Here is a 25,954-nt window from a genome sequence, read left to right on the forward strand (position 1 = left end):
TGCATTAGATATTGCGAAATCATGCAAAATATCAATCTCCACCGATGCGCATGACATTAATAATATTGCCAGGTTGGCAGATATCAATCAGATTGCAGCTGCCGCCTTTTAGGAGGTTTTTATTAAATGATTGAGAAAGGCATGTGACACAACGTGGACAGTGAGGCGGAAAGGAGGGATCATTTCCCAGATGGCAACGGCATCAACCTGGCTGACAATAGCATCATAGAAATAGACACGGCGGACGAAGATATGGCGACACAATGTGAGCATGTGGACTGTGTTGTTAGTTTACTTTTAATGAAGTATTTGTGTTATATGAATTAGAAATAATTGAGAACGATATGGAGATATAATAATTGTATCAAACTTTAAAATAATTAAATAGTAGGTTATCAAAATTATTCAAAATTAACTACATTAAAAAAGAACACCTTATCGGACTGATTCTAACCAACAATATTTAATTGGACAAGACTAGCACAACACCACTATGCTATTTGCTATACAATTCGGCATTGCTTTAAATAACTATAGAAAAACCTGCCTTAAACCTAAACCGTATGAAGTTTCCCAATACCGATTGAATGAATGAGAGATAACCACCGTTAAATTAGTCATGCTTTAATTATCAGTTTAAATAAAAAATGACTTTTAATGACAATATTGTGTAAAAAAATTGGCACTAGAACTAAGGGCTCTTAGTTTAATTGTCCGCTCAACCGTTATGTTTGTCATGTGACATTTCAGTATACAAGAGGCTTCACACAGGGCACTTAAAGACAGTGTATGTTTGATAATTAGTAGAAAATTTACCCCGGAACGAATGCCCCGACTTGTGTGTGATAAACTGCAAAACGTCCAGTGTGAACTCGTTTCCACCAGGGACCTATACAAGCAAATATGCAAATATATAAGTCCCTGTGTCCACACAGTAACGAAAATACCATGGTTGAAACAGACGTGCACACGTTCAAAATCTTAGAAAAGACGGTCAGTAAAAGAATTACCAAGAACGCCGTGAACCTTCAACTCGCTCCGAATATAATGTATGGCCATAATGCGAAATGTCTCGATTTGATTTAGTCAACGAATTCGCCCAAGACACTAATCAGTAGCAAAGGTGGATTTAGGGGGGGGGGGGGGGGGGGGGGGGGGGGGGGGGAATAAAGCCGCACGCAATCCCCACTCCACAGTTTGCCACATTTTATGTGTTCATGACGGAGCGTCCTTAAACACAAACTTGTTTGTATGGCCTATAGGTCCGTGTTATGTGGTCGTAAATTCTACATTTTTGATAAAAAATTTATGAAAAGTGCTTTCTTGATTAATATTTTGATTTTTTAGTCATTATGAACGTAGTACATTACATAAAAATGCCGTGTTTTAGAACTTAAACACGTGTGAATCGAAGTTTTCAGTCAGATTTGTGCTTCATTCTTATTCCTCTTTAGGTTACTACAAAATAGTGCAGTGTAACCAATTTTGGTAAATTGAGCGATGACAACGTTTTAGAACAAAATCAAGGTTTTTAGATTAAAACATACTATTTTGTCAAATATGCGAAGTATGATATGTATAAAATTCATAATCATTCCATAAATTGTTAACTTAATCGTTTTCTGTAACTTATATCAAACTCTTATGTATATTTGTCTTGCTTTTTCGCGATGTGTCATATTACTTTTGTGAATTATGGGCAGTGATATTTTTAGCTCACCTGAGCACAACGTGCTCATGGTGAGCTTTTGTGATCGCCTTTTGTCCGTCGTGCGACGTCAACATTTGCCCTGTTCACTCTCTAGAAGCCACATTTATTGTCCTATCTTCATGAAATTTGGTCAGAAGATTCACGATTTCGACATTGTTAAATCACGCGTAATGAGACTGCCGAGATAACGCGAGATTTAGGGTTGGGGGGGGGGGGGGGTTCTGCCAGTATTCGCTCTACATGACACACCTTACCTATCTGCTATATTGACTTTATAAATAGAACAAAAGCGATAAATTGCTGATTTATTACTAATATGTTGAACTATAGTTAAAGGCATAATTAGGCTCTATTGGTCATTGTCTGCTCGGGTACTACTTAAAGATACCCCAGGTACTCTTCATATATATATGAAGATATTGACTAAGAATTTGAAGGTTAAAGGGGCCTTTTCACATTTGGGTAAATTGACAAAGTTGAAAAAAGTTGTGTCGGATTCGCACATTTTCGTTTGAGTTATGATATTTGTGAGGAAACAGTAATACTGAACATTTACCATGCTATAAAATAGCCTTTATATGCATCTTTTTAAGATTTAAAAACATGAAAATTATAAAGCGTTGCAGCGCGAAACGAATTAATAATTTGGAGAGTTTTATTGTTGTTGCTATATTGTGTGAAACTACGAGGATTGCTTATATAAAGTATAAAATACTTCGAAAATTTTATCAGGAAGGTTGGCCAAGTGGTCTAAGTCAAAGACTTTTTACTCCAGGACTCCAGGGGTCAGTGGTTCGAGCCCTGCTGAGGATTAACTTTTTTTTTCTTTTTTAAATTTTATTCTTGAATTTTTACTGGAGCTTTTTAGATCCAATGTTTACATTTATCAATATAAAGCATTTAATAACAAACTTAAAAACATGCAAAAATCTGTGAAAAGGCCCCTTTAAAACAACACCAATAATCATTCATAGTGATCATTGCCTGCGAATTATGAAGTAATGGTGCATAATTATGTAGCCGCTATGTTGAGGATTCTAATACGTATTATTAGTCATCTTTAACCTTAATTATGCAGTGTTGTCTTGAGCGCATGTCGTTTGCTTTTGCAAGCCGTGGTTCGGGTAGCATTTTCGAGGAAGTCAAATTTCCTTTTTTTTAAAGGTGCAAGTTAAAATTGTGAGATTCTGACAATATTGCTACTTGCTGTTGGTAGATTTAATTTCTGTTTTTAGAATGGTTAAAGTCATTTTTGACATGATTTATTTGCTCTGAAGCCATAAAAATGACGACCAATTAATATAACTTGTAACAACACCCCTAATAATCGTAGTTATCATCATTACATGCCATTTTGTTGCAGTCACCACGCTCAACTGAATTGAGTAGTTTAGCTTACATCATGGAAATCTATTGCATAACGACTTCTGTACAGCGGCTGGTAAACAGAGCGTCTTATTACATTTTAAGGAAATATTGAGCAGAAAAAATGTGGATTTTTAAAAAATCGCTCTTTGTGAAAAAATTTGTATTTTTAATTTGTTGCCATTTTTGCCAGCAGAAACCCTGGTTTAAGTATATTTTCCATACACAGGTTACATGTTTGTATACTTAAGAATACATGGGGTACTTTGAAGTAGTACCCAAGCCAACAATTACCAATCAAGCCATAATTAATGGTAAATATGAATTAACAGGTTGTAAAACTTCCAATATTAATCATGTGTGAATGATGCTGCAGGAAAAAAGCACTTGCCAATATGAAATTGTTGTATACCATTCCAACATGATTAACGCTTTCCCCCATAAGAAGAAGAAGCAAAGTGAGAATGGCTTTTGCAACCAGCATAAAACCAGAACAGCCTGCGAGTAACTCACTGTCTGTTCAGGTTTTATGTTGTTTGCTGCTCATCAGTATCTAAGGGTTGGAAATGAAGCCTTTAAAACTAGAATCTAGTAAGAAAGGTAACTTTCTAAGGAACAAAAAGGCGTAAAAATACATATCAAAGTGGTAAATGGTTAATGTAGGAGTTTGAAACGATCCAGAGCAGAATATGAAATGTTTTGGTACAGTGCAGTGCTCCTTTGGCGTCCCAAGCAATTTCAAAACATTGACAGACTATTGGAAAAAGTACAAGACATACGGGTTTTGTCTGGACAGTTTCACTGTTTTATGAGTAGTTTCTTTCATATTATTAGACTTCAAATATCTAGTCAGAATTAGAAAACCTGTCTGCTTAAGTTTCTGAACCTATATGACTAGTCAACATAAGTTGTCTCTAAATTGTCCAAAGTGTGTTCACATGTGTTTAGATCTAAAGCAACTCATGTTTCCTTGCTAATGGCACAAATGCAGTTGTTGACCTATGCTTATTAATTTAACTTGTTAATTATGTGACATACAGTAGCACTAGTTTCAATGCATTCTAAGTGCAAATCACTAAAACAGACTGTAATGGTGATGATCATTTTCCTTATGAAAAACAAAATTTTAAAACTATATTTTATCCTATCAACATATAACTTGCAAAGATATTTTTTGATACGATCTGCATCATCTCTTATGTAGAGTCATCCACCAGCCCACCACTTGCACAAATGTGAACTCAATTTGATGACAATGCAATTGTGTTAACTATCTCCAAGGTGCCTAAAGCATATATTTAGCCTTATAATACTAGGTTGATTTGGAGAAAATGTCTATAATTTTTTTTAGACATAGTTAATTTTACATTTTGAAACCTAAGTGTAACTTTTAATTGTAATTTAGGATATATAGCCATTCAATGTTGGGATTTGATGGTTTATATCATTTCTGATGATTGAACAAACTGAAGGCTTTCTCGTAGAGTTGAACATATTTCGTTTTTGATTGCAGATAAACAAAAAGACATGAACACTGTGAGAGGCACATATTCTCAAGCCAAACCAGATCCCCCAGCCAATTCCTGCCACTTCTTTGTTGAAAGGAAACGCAGATACTGTCGGTTCCATCTTGCCAAGGGCTCGAATTACTGTGCTGAGCATGCAGCAGTTTTAGGGGTATTAACTTTTCCCCCTTAGATACGTATTTTGACGCATTTGTGGTCCCTTACAAAGTTACATTTAAATAAATACCTTTCTTACTAGATTCAAGTTTTAAAGGCTTCATTTTCAACCCTCAGATACTGATAAGCAGCAAACAGCATAAAGCCTGAACAGACTGCGAGTTACTTGCAAGCTGTTCTGGTTTTATGCTGTTTGCACATAGCCTTTTTCACTTTGCTTCTGAGTGGGAAAGGGTTAAAACTCCTCCAGTATTTTGGAGTAGTGTGAAACCAATATTATTTGTTCAAAACTATTTGTGTGGGTCTGCTTCGTCACCAAATCAAATGTTCAATGATCACTATATATAAGGTTCAGAGTGTTATATTACTCCAGTAATTAGAAAACAATCCACAAATTTAACGTCAACAAAAATAACTGATTTTACAAATCCATGAAATTGCATGGTAATCAAATTAAATTAATCAACAATTATCAAAATATAAAATCAGTAATAATTTGCTTTGTTTAAATGTTACAGCTATCTGTGCGTGGTGTGATGCATGTAGCTTTTGCTTGTGGTAAAAAAACTTCTATTTCTGATGTTGAATACTGTTTGTTCACCTTGCAGGTAATAAATAGTTTTTGGACATTGACATTTGTTTATTTATTATATCCTTTAGGTAGACCTACGGCGAAAGAGGGTCCAATGTCCGTACAACCCAAAGCAGTAAGAAGTGGAAATTATTGTTGTTTCATGCTAATTTGAAATGGGCGTAAGATTCTTTGTTAATTGAGTAAATTTACATTGATATATGATTTCAACATTTTTTGTTTGATTTTAAGTTTTCAATAAAAATTAATGCTTCTTAGTGGTTCTTTTTCAGCACATGCTATGAAACAAAGTTAAATCACCATAAGAAGGTCTGTCCAAGTCAACCGAAACAGATGCCAGTGGGTATAATTCAATCTTGTGAATAGAAATAAAGATTTAAAGGTCAGACTCACCATAGCATAAAATTAAAAACTACTTGATGTTTAAAGAAATAATTTTGAAATTCAATAAGTCATTTTTAGCTCGGCTGTTTTCGGAGAAAACCCGAGGTATTGTCATAGCAAGCTTGCTGTCCGCCATAGGCGTCGTGCTAAAACCTTTACATTGGCTCTAAAATCAAAGTGCTTCCACATACAACTTTGAAACTTCATATGTAGATGCACCTTGATGAGTTCTACACGCCACACCCATTTTTGGGTCACAAGGTCAAAGGTCAAGGTCACTGTGACCTCTAATATAAAACTTTAACATAGGCTCTAAAATCAAAGTGCTTCCACCTACAACTTTGAAACTTCATATGTAGATGCACCTTGATGAGTTCTACATGCCACACCCATTTTTGGGTCACTAGGTCAAAGGTCAAGGTCACTGCGACCTCTAATATAAAACTTAAACATAAACCTCTACATTCGCTCTAAAATCAAAGTGCTTCCACCTAGAACTTTGAAACTTCATATGTACATGCACCTTGATGAGTTCTACATGCCACACCCATTTTTGGGTCACTAGGTCAAAGGTTAAGGTCGCTGTGACCTCTAATATAAAACTTTAACATAGCCTCTACAATAAAAGTGCTTCCACCTACTACTTTTTAACTTCATATGTACATTCACCTTCCTCATTTCTACATGCCACACCCATTTTGGGTCACTAGGTCAAAGGTAAAGGTCACTGTGACCTCTTCAAAAAAGAGTGTAGCACCCGTTATGCGGTGCTCTTGTTATTTAGTAACTAGAAATGGCGCGGCAGAGGCCGACGCGTATCCCCACGCCGAATGTTTGACCTAGGTGTGCCCCAGGGTTGGTAATGCGGCCATGCATAGCTGAGATTGACCGTATTGTCATAAGAGAAGTTCATCATCAATAAGAAGTGAATTGGTGTAGAAATGAAGAAGTTATAGTAAAAGGCAATTTTGGGTGGGTGTGGTCTATGTGGGCGGGGCCCCAGGGTTGGTAATGGGGCCATGCATAGTTGAGATTGACCGTATTGTCATAAGAGAGGTACAGTATCAATTTGAAGTGAATCGGTGTAGAAATGAAGAAATTATAGTAAAAGGCAATTTTGGGTGGGTGTGGTCTATGTGGGCGGGGCGCCCCAGGGTTGGTAATGGGGCCATGCATAGTTGAGATTGACTGTATTGTCATAAGAGAAGTTCAATATCAATTTGAAGTGAATCGGTTTAGAAATGAAGAAATTATAGTAAAGGCAATTTTGGGTGGGTGTGGTCTATGTGGGCGGGGCCCCAGGGTTGGTAATGGGGCCATGCATAGTTGAGATTGACCCTAATGTCATAAGAGAAGTTCAGTATCAATTTGAAGTGAATCCGTGTAGAAATGAAAAAATTATAGTAAATGGAATTTTTTGGTGGGTGTGGCCTATGTGTGCGGGCGCCCCAGGGTTGAGATTGGGGCCATGCATAGTTGAGATTGACCCTAATGTCATAACAAAAGTTCAGTATCAATTTGAAGTGAATCCGTGTAGAAATGAAAAAATTATAGTAAATGGAAATTTTTGGTGGGTGTGGCCTATGTGGGCGGGGTGCCCCAGGGTTGGGAATGGGGCCATGCATGGTTGAGATTGACCGTATTGTCATAAGAGAGGTCCAGTATCAATTTGAAGTGAATCGGTGTAGAAATAAAGAAGTAAATGTAAAATAACCTAAAAAAATGAGTGATAATTTCTGACGCGGCCCCACCCCAACCGCTATAACTTTTGACCCAGGGGTCAGATCAAAATTCCAAATAGTGCAGGGTCGCACATATGCTCATAGCTACCATGTGTGTAAGTTTCAAGGTTCTAGTGCTTTTAGTGTAGGAGGAGATAGTGGCCAGGACGGACAGACGGACGGACAGACGGACGGACGGACGGCGGAGATAACCACAATATCCCCACCTTTTTTTCAAAAAGCGTGGGGATAATAATCAAATAAGGCTTAACTGTATGCTGTACACATTTTACAATGCAGTTCTGCAAAGAGGAGGTTGTACTGTATTGTCCCAGATCAACTTGTGCACTGGGGAGGGATGAAGTTATTTAAAAGTCACTATTTTGGTCATTGCTTAGCTGGTCAATTAGCTGTTCTGGTATATAAAACAATTTCATGATTTGTTTGATTAAATATAACATCTGAATCTTCCTAATCAAAACAAGTAGTAGTATGTGACAATGTTTTTCCTGAGAACATTTCACAATGGCCCATTGGCAGCCATCTTGCCAAATAGTTTTCATCTAATTGCATAATCATTTTTTAGCGCATCTATTTTTTGGAAAAAAAAAAGAGCTATCGTCATCACCTTGGCGTCGGCGTCCTGTTAAGTTTTGTGTTTTCTCATTAAGTATCAAAGCTATTGCATTCAAACTTGGTACACTTACTGACTATCATTAGGGGACTGGGCCGGCAAAGTTAGATAATTCTGGCTTGCATTTTGACAGAATTATGTGCCCTTTTGAACCAGGTTTTCCGAAGGAAAAAACTGGTTATTAGATTGGCGAATGCGGGCGGGCGGGCTGGCGGGCGGGCGGAACAAGCTTGTCCGGGCCATAACTTTGTCGTTCATTGTGAGATTTTAAAATCATTTGGCACATTTGTTAACCATCAGTAGACGGTGTGTCGCGCGAAAAAATTACGTCAATATCTCCAAGGTCAAGGTAACACTTTTGAGTTCAAAGGTAAAAAATAGCCATAAATGAGCTTGTCTGGGCTATAACTATGTCATTCATTATGAGATTTTAAAATCATTTGGCACATTTGTTCACCATCATGGGACGGTGTGTCGCACGAAAGAATCACGTCAATATCTCCAATGTCAAGGTCGCCACGACTAAAAATAGATTTATTTTAAAACAAACTTACAAAGGGGATTAATTTTGTTTGTTCATTTCAAAAGTTCAGTTTGAGTTGTCTCCCTTTATCAGATTTTTTTTCACAATGAAAACCTGGTTTTGTGACAATTTTGTCCCTTGTTATACTTAGAAAATTGAAAATTTGGTTTAGTTTTGTGTTCAAGTCCACTTTATTCCTAAAGTATCAAAGCTATTGCTTTCATACTTGCGACACTTACTAACTATCATAAGGGGACTGTGCAGGCAAAGTTATGTAACTCTGACTGGCATTTTGACAGAATTATGGCCCCTTTATACTTAGAAAATTGAAAAAAAAATAAGTTTTGTGTTTTGGTCCACTTTACTCCTACAGTATCATAGCTTTTGCTTTCAGACTTGGAACATTCACAAACTGTCATAAGGGGACTGTACAGGACAAGTTGCATAACTCTGGTTGTCATTTTGACAGAATTATGGCCCTTTTTTGACTTAGTAACTTTGAATATATGGTTAAATTTTGTGTTTACATCCACTTTACTTTTAAAGTATCAAGGCAATTGCTTTCAAACTTCAAATACTTTCATACTATCATGAGAGTACTGTACCTGGCAAGTTTAATTTTACCTTGACCTTTGAATGACCTTGACTTTCAAGGTCAAATAATTAATTTTGCTTAAATTGCCATGACTTCATTATTTATGATTAGATTTGATTGATACTTTGACAAAACAACTCTTACATGACATACTACAATATACTCCACCCAAACCAATCCCCCATGCCCCCCCCCCCCCCCCCCAGAATCCCCCCCCCCCCTCAATTTTTTTATATTTTTTTTAAACATGGTTAAAAAACAAAAATATTTATTTTTATTATTTTATTTTTGAAAGACCGTCCAACTATCCCACCCAAGAATCCTCCCCCCCCCCCATCCCAATTTTTTTTTTTTTTTGCATTTTTATTTCTTATTTTTGGAAGATAATGTAATAAATGACCACACCCCCACACTATACTACCCTATCCACCCATCCCTCAATCTTTTTTGATTGAAGTATTGAGGTAGGTCCCTTCACCTTAAAAAGAAGATAGATGAGCGGTCTGCACCCGCAAGCCGGTGCTCTTGTTTATTTTTCTCACTGTTTTTACTTTGAAGGAGAGTTAATGTTATCTTGGCCTTAAACGGTGGTTTTTCCTCAAACTTTGCAGACATTTTGTTAAATCATATTCTTCCAGCCGTATTACTGTAAAGGCGTTAACTCCGGGGATGATGGTGGAGAGTCTGTACCTGAACCAAAGGTGTGTTTCCTTGGTCAAAGCTTGTACCATTTGTATGCTTTAACCCTTTACCACCTTTTTATGCCCCCGGTAGGGTGGCATATAGCAGTTGAACTGTCCGTCTGTCTGTCCGTCCGTCTGAAAACTTTAACATTGGCCATAACTTTTGCAATATTGAAAATAGCAATTTGATATTATGCATGCATGTGTATCTCATGAAGCTGCACATTTTGAGTGGTGAAAGGTCAAGGTCATCCTTCAAAGTCAAAAGTAAAAAAATACAAGCCCAGGGATGTACATGTAATAAGCTTTAAAAGGGAGATAATTTCTAAACCTGCCAAATAAATATATTGAAATTTTATTTCAAAGCTGCGCAAAAAGGGGCATTGTGTTTCTGACAAACACATCTCTTGTTCACGCATTTGTGGTCCCTTAGAAAGTAACATTAAATTAAAAACCTTTCTTACTCAATTCAAGTTTTTAAGGCTTCATCTACAACCCTTAGATACTGATTAGCAGCAAACAGCATAAAACCTGAACAGACTGCGAGTTACTTGCAGGCTGTTCTGGTTTTATGCTGTTTGCACATTTCCATTTTTACTTTGCTTCTGAATGGGAAAGGGATAATTGATTCTGTTGAACATTTGTATGTAGTGATTTGTGCTATACTGTGTGGTTTCTCTACTTTTTTGAATATCATACAAGTTTTGTCTGACTTGTTTTGACTGTATTGGTACTTAGATAAAACATGAGTTTATCATACTTTATGAACAAATTGTTATTGAGAAGTAGTTAATAGAAATTGTATGTAATGTACACTCATGTTGATAATCTATTCTCTGAAATTGTCCAAAAAAAAGGATTGTTTTCATATAAAATGTGTTTTTTAAATTTACCCTCATGTCATAGATGTATCTTGGTGTATGCTCTGTACAAAATAGAAAGAAATGCTGTAAATGAAATGAAATTTCAATGTGCCTTAGTATTATTTTCTATTTAAACATTGATTACAGGAAACTGTTCTTACAATACCACTGGAAGACCTCGATAGAATTATATCCAAGGTGAACCAGCTGCATGATGGTCAGTTTCACAGGCAGAAAAGCAATCGTAAAATAGACATTACCTCATAGAGGCATAGGGTTTGCCCAGCTGGGTTTGATTCTCCTCCTAGGAGCATTTTAACCCATTTATGCCTAGTGGACTCTCCCATCCTTCTATATTGGATCAATTTATTTCCAAAATTAGGGATGTCTAGTATACTTATTTCTATATTTAGAATATTTCTTACAGAAATTCCTTTAAGAAAACAGCGCAGACCCAGATGAGATGCCGCATCATGCGGCGTCTCATCTGGGTCTACACTGTATACCAAGTCCATTTTTCTAGACGCTAGGCATAAATGGGTTAAAGTTCTTTTTATTGACACAAAAGCTTTCTTCTCAGGAAACAAACATTGGAGTGTCACTAATCCTGTATGGTGTTCAATGCAACTAATTATGAAATATATTGTTAACTTAAGTTGTAGCTTTGAAAGTCTTTTAATTACAGACAACAACAAAACTGTTGACTCAAAAAATAAATTGTGGGATTAATTGATATGACGGTTTGCTGGTGACCAGAAGGTCACTGGTTTGAGTCCTACTCTGATATCTTTCATCGGGCAATAAGTACTGGTCTTGACCAAGGGAACAGACTTGAGAATGTCTAAAACAAGCTACTGGTAACCTTTGTTAGCAAATTGAGTCATAATAAATAAGTTTAAACTAAATGTGTTACTTTTTAGAGCATGTGGGAGTGATAGAAGAGGACGTGCTGTCTCACGACTGCATGAAAGCAGAACTAGAGAACCCCAGCTATGGAAATGCAGCTATTAGACATAGGAAGCAACAGGTAACATATAAATCTATTTTTTTGTTTTTCAGTTGTAAGCAACAAATGTTTGTGATTTTTTAAAGACTTTTCAATAAAGAATGTCAATATGTAATGCAACACATTTTTAGATCACCAGAGCATGAAGATATCACCCTATGTCCGGTGTGTGGTGTGTGTGGTGTATCATCTTCTGTTGGCTTGTAGTCACTCTAGAGGCCACATTTTTAATCCAATCTCTATGAAAGTTGGTCAGAATATTTATCTATACAATTCAGGGCCTGGTTGTCTTTAAAATCAAGGTCATGAGGTCAAATCAGGTGGTGTTTGTGACAAAAGTGGTATTTGAGGGCATCAGGCCTTTTTCTGGTCATTTTGGGGTGGGGGATGCAATTTTGAGATTGGGAATTTTTTGGGGCAAAAAGTGGAAATTGGTCCATTTAATGTCCGTGCTTGAATAGTTAAGCAATTGAATTGCTTATATGGGTCATAATCTCTTACATTGAGCCTGAATGGTAGCCTGAACTTAGAACTTTCCTAATGAAAGATTTGATATGTCCATTGTTTATCACATTTGTTTGACATTTTATACCTGGTCCATTTGCTTTAAAAGATCTTTTACCTGGTCCCATTGCTTTAAAAGATCTTGAACCTGGTCCCATTGCTCTAAAAGATTTTTAACCTGGTCCCATTGCTTTGAAATATATTTAACCCGATCCCATTGCTTTAAAAGATCTTTAACCTGGTCCCATTGCTTTGAAAGATCTTTAACCTGGTCCCATTGCTTTGAAAGATCTTAAACCTGGTCACATTGCTTTAAAAGATCTTTAACCTGGTCCAATTGCTTTACAAGATCTTTAACCTGGTCCCATTGCTTTGAAATATATTTAACCTGGTCCATTGCTTTAAAAGATCTTTAATCTGGTCTGATTGCTTTTAAAGATATTTGACCTGGTCCTATTGCCTTGAAAGATCTTTTACCTAAACTTGTGTCAAGTAAAATGGGTTACCAATAAAAATGCTTGTAAGATTTAAGATTTGATTCCCTGTTGTTTAATTTTTTAAGAGTTAGGCAAAGCCCATTGATGACCTGAAGAATAATTTAGCTTGTCTTTGGGAAAACCGGGCAAAATTCATGAGCCTAACATGTCATCCCAGACAAGCCTTTACTGTCTGCACATGATAATCAGGAACATTACTTTCCACCTAGACTGGATTTTCGATATAGAAGAGACTTCTTTTAAACAAAATATTCCATGAACTCAAAATGTCTGTACTGACGTATTTTGGATCATATTTTACATAATATGTACTACCGGATAGCCTTTTCCCAGACACCAGCTCATTTATGTTCATGGCACCTGATTTATAAAAGTTCTCCATTTTGAAGGCATCACTGATTGGTCACATGGAAAAGCTGTGCTTACTTACTGATGGTAAATGCTTCCTTGAAATGGGTGCTGGAAAAGGTACATCATCTTATTAGCAGACTATATTTGTTGGTGTGTTTAAAGAAATGATAATTAATATGAAACAATAAATATAAGATTTTTAATTTTCAGATGCAAAACAGCATATGTTTTTTTAGAATGCCTACCATCTTTCTGTTCATCCTTAATGGTTAGTTCACACCAACGGCGAATGCCGCGCTTTTAAACAGCGAGCAAAGCACCGTCATTTTTGTTTACTTTTCCAAAATTATCACGATTTCTCACGCTCTGATAAGCTCTGCTACGCTCTGATACAAATAGGTTGCAGCTTTGGGACGAAATATTTCACGACTTGTTACGATTCCTCATGATTTGATCCCGCTTTGATCATGCTTTGTTATGCTTGAAATCACGCTTTGATAAGCTTTATTACGCTTTGAGGCGATTATGACGCTTTAAATCAGGCTCTGGTACGTCTATCAAGCTCTGGTGTGCTTTTTTACGCTCTGTCACGTATTGGAAAATGTCGAGATCGCCGAGTTTTATGCTGCTCTTGATCCCAAAGATGCAGCAGATCCACAAAATAATTGCATATTTGACTCCAGAACACGATGACAGAACAACAAGATTCAGAAGTTCCAGATGAACCAGAGCATGATCTATCTGAAGAAGACATGACGTTTGTCTCCCTGTTGTATAACTATATCCTAGCCCACGAGGCGGATGAGAAGGAGGAAGAACAGCAAAGACAAGGGGAGGTTGACCTACCAGCAGGAGGGAGAAGACCATTTATCAGAAGCTGCTGGACCAGGCCATTGCTCACTGAAAAAAGAAGACAGCAACATGGTCATTACACTAGCCTCCTGGACACACAACTCAGATAAGAAGAAATTGCTGGCTGCTGCCTTCAGCAACTTCACCAGATTAAACCCTGAGGGTTTGATTATATCATGAAAAGAGTGACACCAGTCATCCAGAAGCAGCAGACTAACTACAGACACCCCCTGTCAGCTTGCATCAAACTGGCAATCACCTTGAGACATCTGGCCACTGGGGACAACTATAGGTCACTAGCATATGGATTCAGATGTGGTATGTCCACCATATCAGAGCTGATTCCAGAAGTGTGCACAGCCATTGTACAGGTGTATAAAGATGAGGTTTTCAACGCACCTTTATCCCCTGAAGCACGGAGACACCTTTCCCAGCAGTTTGAACAGAGGTGGAATGTCCCCCATGCAGTTGATGCCTTGGATGGAAAGCACATTGCCATCAAGAAGCCAGCAAACACAGGCAGTTTCTACCGCAACTACAAGGGGTTTTTCTCCATACCAATAATAGCCCTTGTAGATGCAGAATACAAGTTCATCTGGATTGAGCTGGGAGGTAAAGGACACATGTCTGACCCCCAGATATTAACAGGCTCTGAGCTCTTTGAATGCCTAGAAGATGGGTCCATGGGTCTGCCCATATCTTTCCCTCTCCCTGAGGAAACTGAGCCAGATTTTCCATATTTCATCCTGGGTGATGATGCTTTTGCCCCAAAGAGATACACGATGAAGCCATACAGTAGAAGAGGGATAACAGATGAGCAGAGAATCTGCAACTACAGGATCTCAAGGGGTAGAAGAGTGGTGGGGAATGCCTTTGGCATCCTGGCCAACAGGTTCAGGTGCCTGCTGGTAACACTGGAACAGAAGGTAGAGAACGTTAGAAATTTGGTGGAGACTGCTGTGGTGCTGCACAGTCTGTTGAGGCATCTGGTGGTGATGGCAGCCAATGAGGTGGACCACGAGGGTGAAGAGAACAACTTCGTACCAGGGGCCTGGAGACTTGGACCTTGATGGGAAGATGTTCCACAGCCACATGCAAGGGGGGACCTCGCCACTGTGGATGCCAGACATCAGAGAGATCATCTCAGATACTTCTTTGTCTCTCCAGTGGGAGTTGTTGACTGGCAGCAAAGAATGGCTGGTGTTGTACTTCCTGCTGCAGTTGAACAGAGGAATGGATCAGATGCTAATTTATAGGGAGAACGACAGAGCGTGGGTATGGTAGGAGATCGTGAAAGAGCGTGAGGAAACTTGCAGAGTGTAACAAAGCCTAACAAAACGTTTCAATCCTTGATCAAAGCGCCTAAATTCGTGGGAAAGCGGTAGAGTCCTAAATGAAAACGTAACAAAGCGTGTCAGAATTTGATGAAAGCGTCTGACTTCGTGTCAGATCTTCATGCCAGATTGTAGCAAATCTTGTGACATCTTAACGAAGCGTGTGAAGGGGTGTCAGATCGTGAAGACTGGGGTCCCGCTTTGAACAAAGCTCTTTTAAGCTTTCCTACGATTTGAGTCAAATTTGCTGCGTTTTGTTACAGTTTTTTAAGCTTTGATACCCTCTTGGCGCATTAATTAATTCGTGACAGAGCGCCCAAAATTTTTAAGCAGCTAAAAAAAAATTGGCGTTTTTGCCTGATGTCCCGCTTTACTCCAAGTTTTCCCATGATCTATTACGACACTGACGCAATAATCAAGCTTTGTTACGCTTTGGTGCTGCTTTGCACGCCGCTTTAAAGCGCCATCAAAGCGCCGTTGGTGTTAACCATGTATAACATATCATGTGCACTCCTTTTTTCTTTACCCTCAGAAAACATTAGATCTATTGTCAAACTTGTTAAATAAATTTGGCTCTTAAGTGCAGCATTACCAGATGATAACCATAATGAGATCTGTAAACACCTGCCCCTGACTCTTTCTAGGGCAGTTGTCCCACTGGTTGCACGGTGCTGTGGAGAAGAAAGACAACATTGGCTTCCTTCTGATAGACCGCAGTCGTGTTAGGAACAAGGTAGAACTTGTGTTAAACTTTCCAGGTACAAGTCAACCATGTGTTAAACTTTCAATGAGCCATTTGATCATGTTAAAACTATGCAAATTCTAGTTAGCTATGTGTTAAACTTTCCAAGTAATAGTTTATTATGTGTTAAACTTTCCATGTAACAGTTAATTATGGGTTGAACTTTCCAATGTACCATACTTTTTATGCCCCCGGATCGAATGGGGGTATATTGTTTTTGGTCTGTCTGTCTGTCTGTCTGTCTGTCTGTCTGTCTGTCGTCCGTCCATCCGTCTGTCTGTCTGAAAACTTAAACATTGGTAAAAGTTTTGCGATGACTTTTGCAATATTGAAGATAGCAACTTGATATTTTGCATGCATGTGTATCTCATGGAGCTGCACATTTTGAGTGGTGAAATGTCAAGGTCATCCTTCAAGGTCAAAGGTCAAATATATGGTTTCAAAGCGGCGCAGAAAGGGGCATTGTGTTTAACGAACATAGCTCTTGTTACTTTTCAAATGCCTGTTTGCCATGTGTTTGACCTTCTTAGTACCAGCAAGCCATGTATTAAACCTTCCAAGTACCAGCTATTCATGTTTGGGTCCAGGATATCCACTTTATTATGGTTTATTATCTAGCTGACCTTTTGTTAGTCCCCTGCCTGTTTTTCTGTAAAGGACTATACCCTGGTCCATCTGGCTGTACATACCAATGTAGGTCCCGTGGTTATCTAAAAAACTGAAGCTAGCCTAGGTCAATGAAACTCGGTATGTAGATGGTCATATGGAGAGAAAAAAAGTCTCATCACACAAACATGGTAGTAAAATAAGTGAAAAACTTAATCTTGATTCTGCGATGACTTAAAAAATACCGAAGCTAGGTTAATGAAAATTATGGAGATCTTGTACTCTTACAATATAAAACTGACAAAATTAAACCTATTGCACTTCCGAGTAAGAAATAAAATGGACATTATGTAAAGAGATTTAAATCAACATGATAAGTTATGTAAACTAAGCAAGTAAGTTACAATGCTCCAAATAAAAAAACATGTGTTGTCTTTACAATAATTTAAGCCTACAAAGCTAAATTTGGTGTATTTCAGTTATGTATGAATAAATTCATACCAAAATATTGCAAACAAATAGGAAATTAATACAGAATATTACGCTAGTCAATTGTTCCATGTGTTTGTATCAGTCAAGTGGCTTGCGCTAATTCGTATCACACTCGAGGCTCCGCCTCTCGTGAGATGCGTCATCACACAAGCCACTCCACTGATACAAACACATGTAACAATTGACTTGGGTAATATTCCTTTTATTGTATACAACTTTGAATCATTTAAGTTAATAAAAAAAAATGAATTTAAGCGTTCATAATTAACCAAGAATGCTCTTATAATTTTCTGCATTCAAAGTGACGTCATTCAAAGTAGTCTGGCTAGTATGGTAATACGGTGGAAAACTAGCGAGAAGCATAATACGGGAATTTTTTCTGTGCAGTTGTATTTTACAGATTGATACAACTTGTATTTTTGGGGAACATAAAGCAGGTATATAATAAAGTAGATTATAACTTCATAATTGGTATACTATAACTATTATCAAGATATGCTTGTGTGTAGATGGACAATCTTCACAAGGAGGAGATGATTATGGAGAGGATAAGAATCGACATTGAACATCTGCGACTGGGTACGTACGTATTCTACTTTTAGACCATACTTATACTGACATTTTTATTTTGTGTATTCATTTTTATATGGTCCGATTTGCTGCTAAAGCTATCAAGTAGAATCAACTTGTTCTTTGGATATCTTTTCACAGTTACCTAAATTTTCATTTCATAAAGCAATTGTATATTGTTGATGTTTCTTTCTAAAAGAATTCTAATCTAACTATAGGTCAGTATATTTGGGAGTTGGATGCATTTCATTGCTACTTTTGTGTCCAGTGCTTTTTTTAAATTTTAGTCTAAGATATCAAGATCTCCCGACTTGATTGTAAATTAAACTGTGCGTGCTGTAGCATGTTGTCCAGTCATTTTCATCTGATTTTTATGCCCCCAGTAGAGTGGCATATAGCAGTTGAACTGTCCGTCAGTCTGTCAGTCCGTCCGTCCGTTCGTCCGTTCGAAAACTTTAACATTGGCCATAACTTTTGCAATCTTGAAGATAGCAACTTGATATTTCGCATGTATGTGTATCTCATGAAGCTGCACATTTTGAGTGTGAAAGGTCAAGGTTATCTTCAAGGTCAACAGTCAAAATTTTATTTCAAAGCGGCGTTATAGGGGGCATTGTGTTTCTGACAAACACTTCTCTTGTTGTTGCTGTTATTGCGCTGTGATAACAATGTAGACATTTTCATAAAAATGTTCTGTATGTGTAAATCTGTGCTTTTTATGATTTGATTGCTGTTTTTTAATAATTCTTGAAATTTAATTTGTATTTAAATGAAAATTTTTCCATTAACTGAATGTGAGCGGCAATACATTTGAAGAGATATATTAATCTGATATGTTTGCAAATATGAGGACGTATTGAGGAGACTAAAATAAGCTGTTTTCTTGTATGATTTAAAGTGGTTTCAACAGTATAAATCCTTCTTTCTATCTACCTTAGGTTATAATTACTGGAGCTGTTTGTAATATACCTTTGCAGATAAGGTGCCTTGTATATCAGAGAACGATAGGTCTGTGGTAGCGTTCGGGAAGCACCTGTGTGGGGCGGCCTCAGATCTTGCTCTGCGCTGCATCACTGAGACCTTGAAACCTGGAACCAGTTGCCAGGAAGGGGAGGAGGAGGAGGGGAACCACAGGAAACGGTTGAAGTCAGAGTCAAGGTCTCGTTGCGAAGTCTAAACTACAATTAGTATTTGTAGTAAGAATACATAGTGTGTCCATTTTTACTATCTTTTTAAGTATTACCAAGTAATCAGTTTTTACATTTCACATATCTTTGTATGTATTGATCTGTTTTGCCTTTTGAATCCCTAGTCATGATATGAATTAGGGGGAAATTAGAGGAGTGCCATTTTTTGTTTCCTGTCAGTATGATCGCATCATTTTTGCCCATAGATTTTCAAGAATTTTTGAAAAAAATTAAGGTCATTGAAATGATATGCGAAAGGTGAAAGTCATTAATTTGGGCTATAGGTCAACGGCACATTTCATCGTCAAAAGTTTGTGCCTCAAATTTGGTATGTGCTCCATATTTTCGATAACCATATAAGTTTTGAATAAAGCTGGGCTCAAATGTTAGATCATTCAGATGATGTTCTGGAACTATGGGCATTTCATGTCAAACAATTGCATCAATATAAATAATCTTGCCCATTTACATCAGTTGGTAGAGCACTGGACTACAAAACAGAGGATCCATAGTCAGATTCCAGGGTTGGTCACATAACTTTTGTCGATCCAATTTATTAGAAAACTTTTGACTTCAGCTTTATATTGCATACAACTTTTGAAGGAAATTTGCTCAAATAGTTTTTCTCATTGAAGCCATGTTAAGATGTGCAGAAGTCATTTGCCATAGCAAGCGTTTGATTCCAATGAATATAACCTTTGCCTTCTCATGAAATTTGACAAAAGTGTTTACCATATAGAGGATTAGGCAGTAAAGCCACCTCATGTTCAAGGTCATCACTTGAAGGTCAAAAGGATCATGGTATGGATAAAGCTCTCCCTTGGACAGCCTGACATGTCTTGTTTTATTGAACTTAACCAAAAATACTTTTCGATGATGAAATTAAAATACAATAATGACTTATGTAAAGTCAATCACTGTGGCGTAGTGGATAAGGTGTCTGCCTAGCTACTTGGAGGTAATGGATTCGTTCCCCATTGTGGAAGTGTTCTTTTTAAATCCTTTAAAGACACTAAGTGTTGGTTCTACTCAGAAAAAGGACTCCATAGTTTTTCAATAAGAATAAGGCTTTTGATGAATAAAGCTGAAATAAATAGGTTTAAACTAATGACCGTTTGCAGAGAGCACGTTTGTGGTCACCAATTTCAGGGAGCTGTCTGGAGCGGTCATAGCTCTGTGCTGCCACCATCGCTGTACGTGGCACCCCTACGTTGGTAAGCACTTCTTCCAGAGTCAAGGTCTCACTGCACGAGATTTTCAGGTGGTCAGCAGCATGAGCAGCTGGGCCACATGTGCCTGGAAGGGCTGGAGCGCCCAGAAGAAGTTTGACATGGACAACATAAACAGCCAGAGTCCTTCTGCCTCTGGTGAATATGTTATCGACGAATTGAGAAGATCCGAGAACAGTGCGAGTTTAAATGTATTAGCAGCCCAAGGTGTGGGTTCTTTTGAGGATTATGATGTTGAAAGTCAAGGAAACGTCAAGGACGTTTCTGGTGAAGGTCAGAAAGGAAACTGTGATAATAAAGATGGAAGTACAGAAGTTAAGGGGAATGCTATGAAGAGTGACATTCGAAAAGATCTTGAGAATGATGATGATATCGAAGAAGTTGAGCATTGCCAAGATGAAAACACCACCAACAGCAGGTAATGATGCATGTAAATAGATATTTAAAGATATTCTGAAACCGTTTATTATTTAATGTATTCCTCAGTATATACATGTAATATGAACATTGGTTTAGTGCAATTATTATATTAGTTTCTTATTTTCAGGTTAATTGCTTTATTAAAAACCTTGTGTTTTGTATAAAACCCTGTAGTAAGGCTTGACCTTCAATTTGCACATGTTTAAATGCCCCAAGCACTTATTAATGAACTATAATTATCTTAGCTAATACTTTCAAGTTCGTTTATATATAAATAATGAAGATACATCAATTTCGACTTGGTGCATAGCTAGAATATGAATTTTTAGTTTATTGTTGAGTATAAAACATCATTTTGTTCTGCTTATATTGACTGTATTTTGACCCTATGACAAGGAAGTTTGATTTATACTATGTTATGTGTGTTTTCCCGATATCCAGTATTCAGGGCAAGCTGACGCAGGCTGAACGGGAAATGATCGGTCGGAAGTGCAAGCGTCTCATAGACTATGGGCGAGTCTGTTTTCTTCGGGAGCATGGTCTTGAAAGCAGCTTGAAGGCTTATGTTGAGGAATTCTATACACCAGAGAATGTAGTTCTCCTCGCCTCAAAATGATTTGGGACTATATTCATCATCTTCACTTAGCCCTAAAACCAAACACTATTTTTGGATTAATAAGGTTCTAAACACTCTGTTACGCTGGATCTAACGTCGTGTTTTTTCTCTCCAATATATATTTTTATGCCCCCGAAAGAGGGCATATAGTGATCGGACTGTCCGTCTGTCTGTCCGTCACTCTTTGTGTTTAGGTTTCAAAAAATACTCGCTTCAGAAAGAAACTTGATATTTGGCATGCCTGTGTATCTCATGGAGCTGCACATTTTTAGTGGTGAAAGGGCAAGGTCATCCTTCAAGGTCAAATGTCAAACAAACTAATCCAAGAGAAGTAGGAAGCTTAAAAGGGAGATAATTATCTGTACCTGCCTAATGATAAAAACTAAATTACTCAAAGCGGCGCAGTAAGGACATTGTGTTTCTGACAAACACATCTCTTGTTTATTTAGAATTATTGGCATCAGCACCATTCATACTTAGTACATTGAAAATGTTCTGTCCTGTGAAATATGGACAATTATTTATTTGATGGATTTTATCATTTCGTTTAGCACCGACAAAGCCAACAAAGAAAAATGTTTTGAATACATACAAAGTTGTTGCTTATGACCATCCCCTATTTACATTATCTCAAAACCCATACTGTAACCATGATTTTATTTATGAAGCGGCTTTGCCATCACCATCTGTGGTAATGTTTGTTTTTCATAGACAGATTCTTGTTTAAATCTAGCTTAGTGTTTAATTCCAAGTCTAAGAAAATGTCCGTGAATACTGGCCAAAGTATGTAACTTGTAAAGCCATCGACCATGAATTATAATGATTCTTTTATACCTAATGATAAAATATGACATTTCTGCAGTGAAATAAAAGCAGTGAAAACAAACAAATTGTTATTTTCACTGGTGAAAATAACAAATTTTTGGAACTACTTTTTCTATTTTTAGATTATCATATCAAGATTATCATATTTTTTTATGATCACGAGTAAATTAAAATCGGTATTCCACCGAATCCAACATATTTTCTTTATAGTTCATGCTTTTTTCACCGTTTATTTACATTGTTCAAGAGTTTAACTGGAGAATTTCGCTGGAATAATGACGTCATTTTGTGTATTCAAATGTATTGAGGCACGCCACGGGAGAAAGAGGAACTTTTCAGCGAAAAGGAAACAGCTGTTAATTATTTTCTTGAAAAAGTGGCATACAAGAAACAGAAAATTTGTTCATGTCAGTGTAAGATTGTTTGTTATTTCACTCGTGATCATAGACAAATGCTATTTTCTATGATCACTCGTGAACTAACAAATGATCTTACACTGATATGAACAAATATCCTCTATGTATTGCGATTCATCCCCATCGTCTGAGTCACGAAGAACATGTGATAATGACTTGCTTTCGTACGGACATTTACCGGTAGTATTTTAGTTGATTTTACTTGAGAGGTGTTAACTGGATCGTCCGTTATTCTGTGGTATACTGTTGAACTGGAAAAAAACACAGAGGATAATCCAAACAAACGTCTTACCTTATCAATAGAAATGTCTTGAACTAGAAAATCATAACTTTAACGCTTTATAAGTTGCTTAACCTACCAATAAACTGTAACTTGCAAACTCTTAATACTGGGTGGTACCTTAAGGAAGCAGGTGTTCTGTACGCAGATGTGCTAACAGTGTTCAAGGATTTCACTTGCTGTTAATTTCATCCCATTGACTTTTTTTAAAGTTTGGAATACAATATTGGGCATTATATATTTACAGAATGCTTTATTTAATGCAATAATATTTATGCCCCCCTTCGAAGAAGAGGGGGTATATTGCTTTGCTCATGTCGGTCGGTCTGTCCGTCCACCAGGTGGTTGTCAGACGATAACTCAAGAACGCTTGTGCCTAGGATCATGAAACTTCATAGGTACATTGATCATGACTAGCAGATGACCCCTATTGATTTTGAGGTCACTAGGTCAAAGGTCAAGGTCACGGTGACTCGAAATAGTAAAATGTTTTTTTGAATGATAATTTTAGAATGCATACGCGGCCAACAGGGCACACTCTGAACAATATTACTGAAGCAACTGGTCTGTAATCCTATATCTATAATTATCAGTCCAATGAAACATCATCCTTTTAGTAAAATACAGTGGATCAGTAAAAATATTATCAGAATATGAGATTTTTTGTATATTTTGTGTATTAAATATTGTGTTTATGTTTAATTTTGTTGATTAATATAAATATAAGCAGGACAGGGGAGGTAATACACTACAGGGGAAACAAATGCAATAAGTTTAAATTTATTGTTACAGATTTGCCTCCCTTGTAATATATTTAAATTTTACCAAATGTAAGGCTAACTGCATTTTTGTAATGCATACTACTACTACTACTACTACTACTACTTCTACTACTACTACTACTGCTGCTGCTGCTGCTGCTGCTGCTACTACTACTACTACTACTACTACTACTACTACTACTACTACTTCTACTACTACTACTACTTCTACTGCTACTACTACTACTACTACTACTACTACTACTACTACTACTACTACTACTACTACTACTACTCTACTACTACTACTACTACTACTACTACTACTACTACTACTATTTCTTTTGCTACCACCACCTACTACTACTACTACTATTTTACTAGTACTTCAACTGCTACTACTACTACTACTACTACTACTACTACTACTACTACTACTACTTCTACTACTACTGCTACAACTACTACTACTTCTACTACTACTCTACAACTACTACTACTACTACTACTACTACTACTACTACTACTACTACTACTACTACTACTACTATTTCTTCTGCTACCACCACCACCATCACCACCACCACCATTCACAGTGACAAAAAACGTATTCAGTGACAAAAAACGTATTCACACAATGGCTGCTACTACAACTTATAGCCCATATAGGGGGGCATGCATGTTTTACAAACAGCCCTTGTTAGTATTTGAGTTAAAAAATATGAATGACTATAAAACCCTTCAAAAAAATAAATTGTAAACATAATATGCTTATGCTATTGTTGGAATTCCAGAGCTCCAGATAAGCTTATGTGAAATTCTTAACGTACTACCAGATTTTCAAAAAGAATTCTTAACTCTGAAATTTTATTCATAACGTTACTACTAAGTTTTGGAAAATAATTCTTAACTTTTCTTGATGACCAAAAAATAAATAATAATGGTTATTTTCATGCAAAATAAATCAAAATAAACATTCTAGCAACTTTATTTATACGAGTTAAACAGTGCCTATTCAGTATTATACAATTTTATTTTTCAAATACCTTCATATGCCCAAACTGTGCTTAGATCGCATGCCTTCGATGAATTTTTACATATTTCACAATTAAAACAGTTCTCCCCTTCAATCTGTTAAACGATTAGCCACGGGAATTGTCCCTTCCACTCGTTCAATGTTGTTGTTTTTTTGTTTAAGTTTGGACCCGTCGTGTCGCGTTTTTTTTAGCTTTTCCAACTGTGTCGGCAACTGAACATACAACATCGTATAAGATCTTTTCTATAATGTCTTTCTTAACATTCAACTTCGGCTCACTTTGCGTACAATATGTTAAAAGCATGTCTTTGCACGCTTTGCAGTTTTTTTAGGACGCTCTCTGGGCGCCACCATTGTTTTTTGACAGATAGACTGTACACGCCGCTTTTATTGGAAAAAAATGCGCTTTGTTAAACAAACACGATAACCATTCTATATAAGCATCGAAAAGATCTTTAATGCGCGAAAAGAACTCAATAAAAATCGATACGAACCGCTGCAAAAATAATATTCGTAACTTGATTTTGTAATTCTTAATGGTACGTCAAGATTTTAAAATAAATACGTAACAGACTTGAAAATAATTCGTAATAACGAAAATACGACCCTTATCTGGAGCTCTGGAATTCTCAAGCGATATCTTATCATAACCCATTGTGAGCATTCCAAATTTCAATGTTACTTAAGTTATTTGGATTTTTTTTCACGAGATATTCCTGTTTCCCGTCCTTGTGAACACTTTTACCCACTTAGAAGAGGGTGCTATTCATATATGTAAATCTTATTCATTATTTGCGGGAGAACAACGAATGGTCACGTGTACCGTAGGTGGGTGTTTTTTGTAAATTTTCGATATATTATATTTTAAAGAAATGTACTTGTGCAGTTGTGCTGAAAAATAAATTTGATCAACAAATAATGTCATTTATTGTTCATTTATAGGTATCCATAAAATACATGCTGTTGAAATGTTAACTTAATATTTCTTTGTTTTAAATATTATTTTTAATGCTAAATATTTAACGTATTAAGCTTGTATCGATAAAAGAAAACACCTTCATTGGGTACCTGTAGGTCCTAGTCATGTAAAGAGTGTACGTCAGTGTACGGAACAACATATCGAAAAAAAAAATTCGTATAGGTCCCTGATTTTCGTTGACCACAGCGGGGTTAAATAATGTTTCCGAAGAATACAAACATTAAAGATTAATTATATATATTTGTAACCTATAATCACTCACTCACAGACTTAGCGCTCACGCTAGCGTTTAAAAGTTGGAAGTCCTGACTTCCAAGCCTTAAATTTGGACGTCACAGACATACATTTTGAAGTCCCACTTCTATTTCACAATTTTAATAGACCCTACCATAAGCCTACCGAATGTGATATCGATGGATACAATAATGTCAGTAATTCCAAAGATCTAGAAATAAAATATTATATTAATAGATCTTTGCATGTTCCAGCTGTATTAAT

General features: G+C 36.8%; 1 protein-coding gene across 6 annotated transcripts; it reads left to right on the forward strand.

Annotated features, from left to right (window-relative positions):
* The first annotated feature begins 1,473 nt into the window (after positions 1 to 1,473).
* Positions 1,474 to 25,401, forward strand: LOC127874122 (tRNA:m(4)X modification enzyme TRM13 homolog). 6 transcript variants are annotated; one of them, XM_052418256.1, is made up of 14 exons: positions 1,506 to 1,527; positions 3,306 to 3,390; positions 4,590 to 4,753; positions 5,419 to 5,465; positions 5,623 to 5,689; positions 9,846 to 9,908; positions 10,901 to 10,970; positions 11,674 to 11,780; positions 13,150 to 13,228; positions 15,942 to 16,030; positions 17,647 to 17,716; positions 18,685 to 18,865; positions 20,044 to 20,541; positions 20,985 to 25,401. In XM_052418256.1, exons 2-14 carry the CDS (start codon positions 3,333 to 3,335, stop codon positions 21,157 to 21,159), a joined length of 1,668 nt encoding a protein of 555 aa, XP_052274216.1. In that variant the 5' UTR covers positions 1,506 to 1,527; positions 3,306 to 3,332; the 3' UTR covers positions 21,160 to 25,401. The 6 variants fall into 6 exon arrangements, with proteins under 6 accessions (XP_052274219.1, XP_052274216.1, XP_052274218.1 ...); XM_052418257.1 differs by lacking the exon at positions 1,506 to 1,527 and adding an exon at positions 3,105 to 3,152; XM_052418259.1 differs by lacking the exon at positions 3,306 to 3,390 and having other exon boundaries at positions 1,474 to 1,527.
* Positions 25,402 to 25,954: the final 553 nt, after the last annotated feature.

This window comes from Dreissena polymorpha, chromosome 3, assembly GCF_020536995.1.
Source record: "Dreissena polymorpha isolate Duluth1 chromosome 3, UMN_Dpol_1.0, whole genome shotgun sequence".
Classification (NCBI taxonomy): Eukaryota; Metazoa; Mollusca; class Bivalvia; order Myida; family Dreissenidae; genus Dreissena; species Dreissena polymorpha.

Excerpts from the sequence above, each read along its gene's own strand:
- LOC127874122 (XM_052418256.1), top strand. The coding sequence starts at position 3,333 with ATGGGGTACTTTGAAGTAGTACCCAAGCCAACAATTACCAATCAAGCC. Across the intron at positions 3,391-4,589 it reads CAATCAAGCCATAATTAATG|ATAAACAAAAAGACATGAAC; the intron begins GTAAATATGAAT and ends TTTTGATTGCAG. Across the intron at positions 13,229-15,941 it reads TGAAATGGGTGCTGGAAAAG|GGCAGTTGTCCCACTGGTTG; the intron begins GTACATCATCTT and ends GACTCTTTCTAG.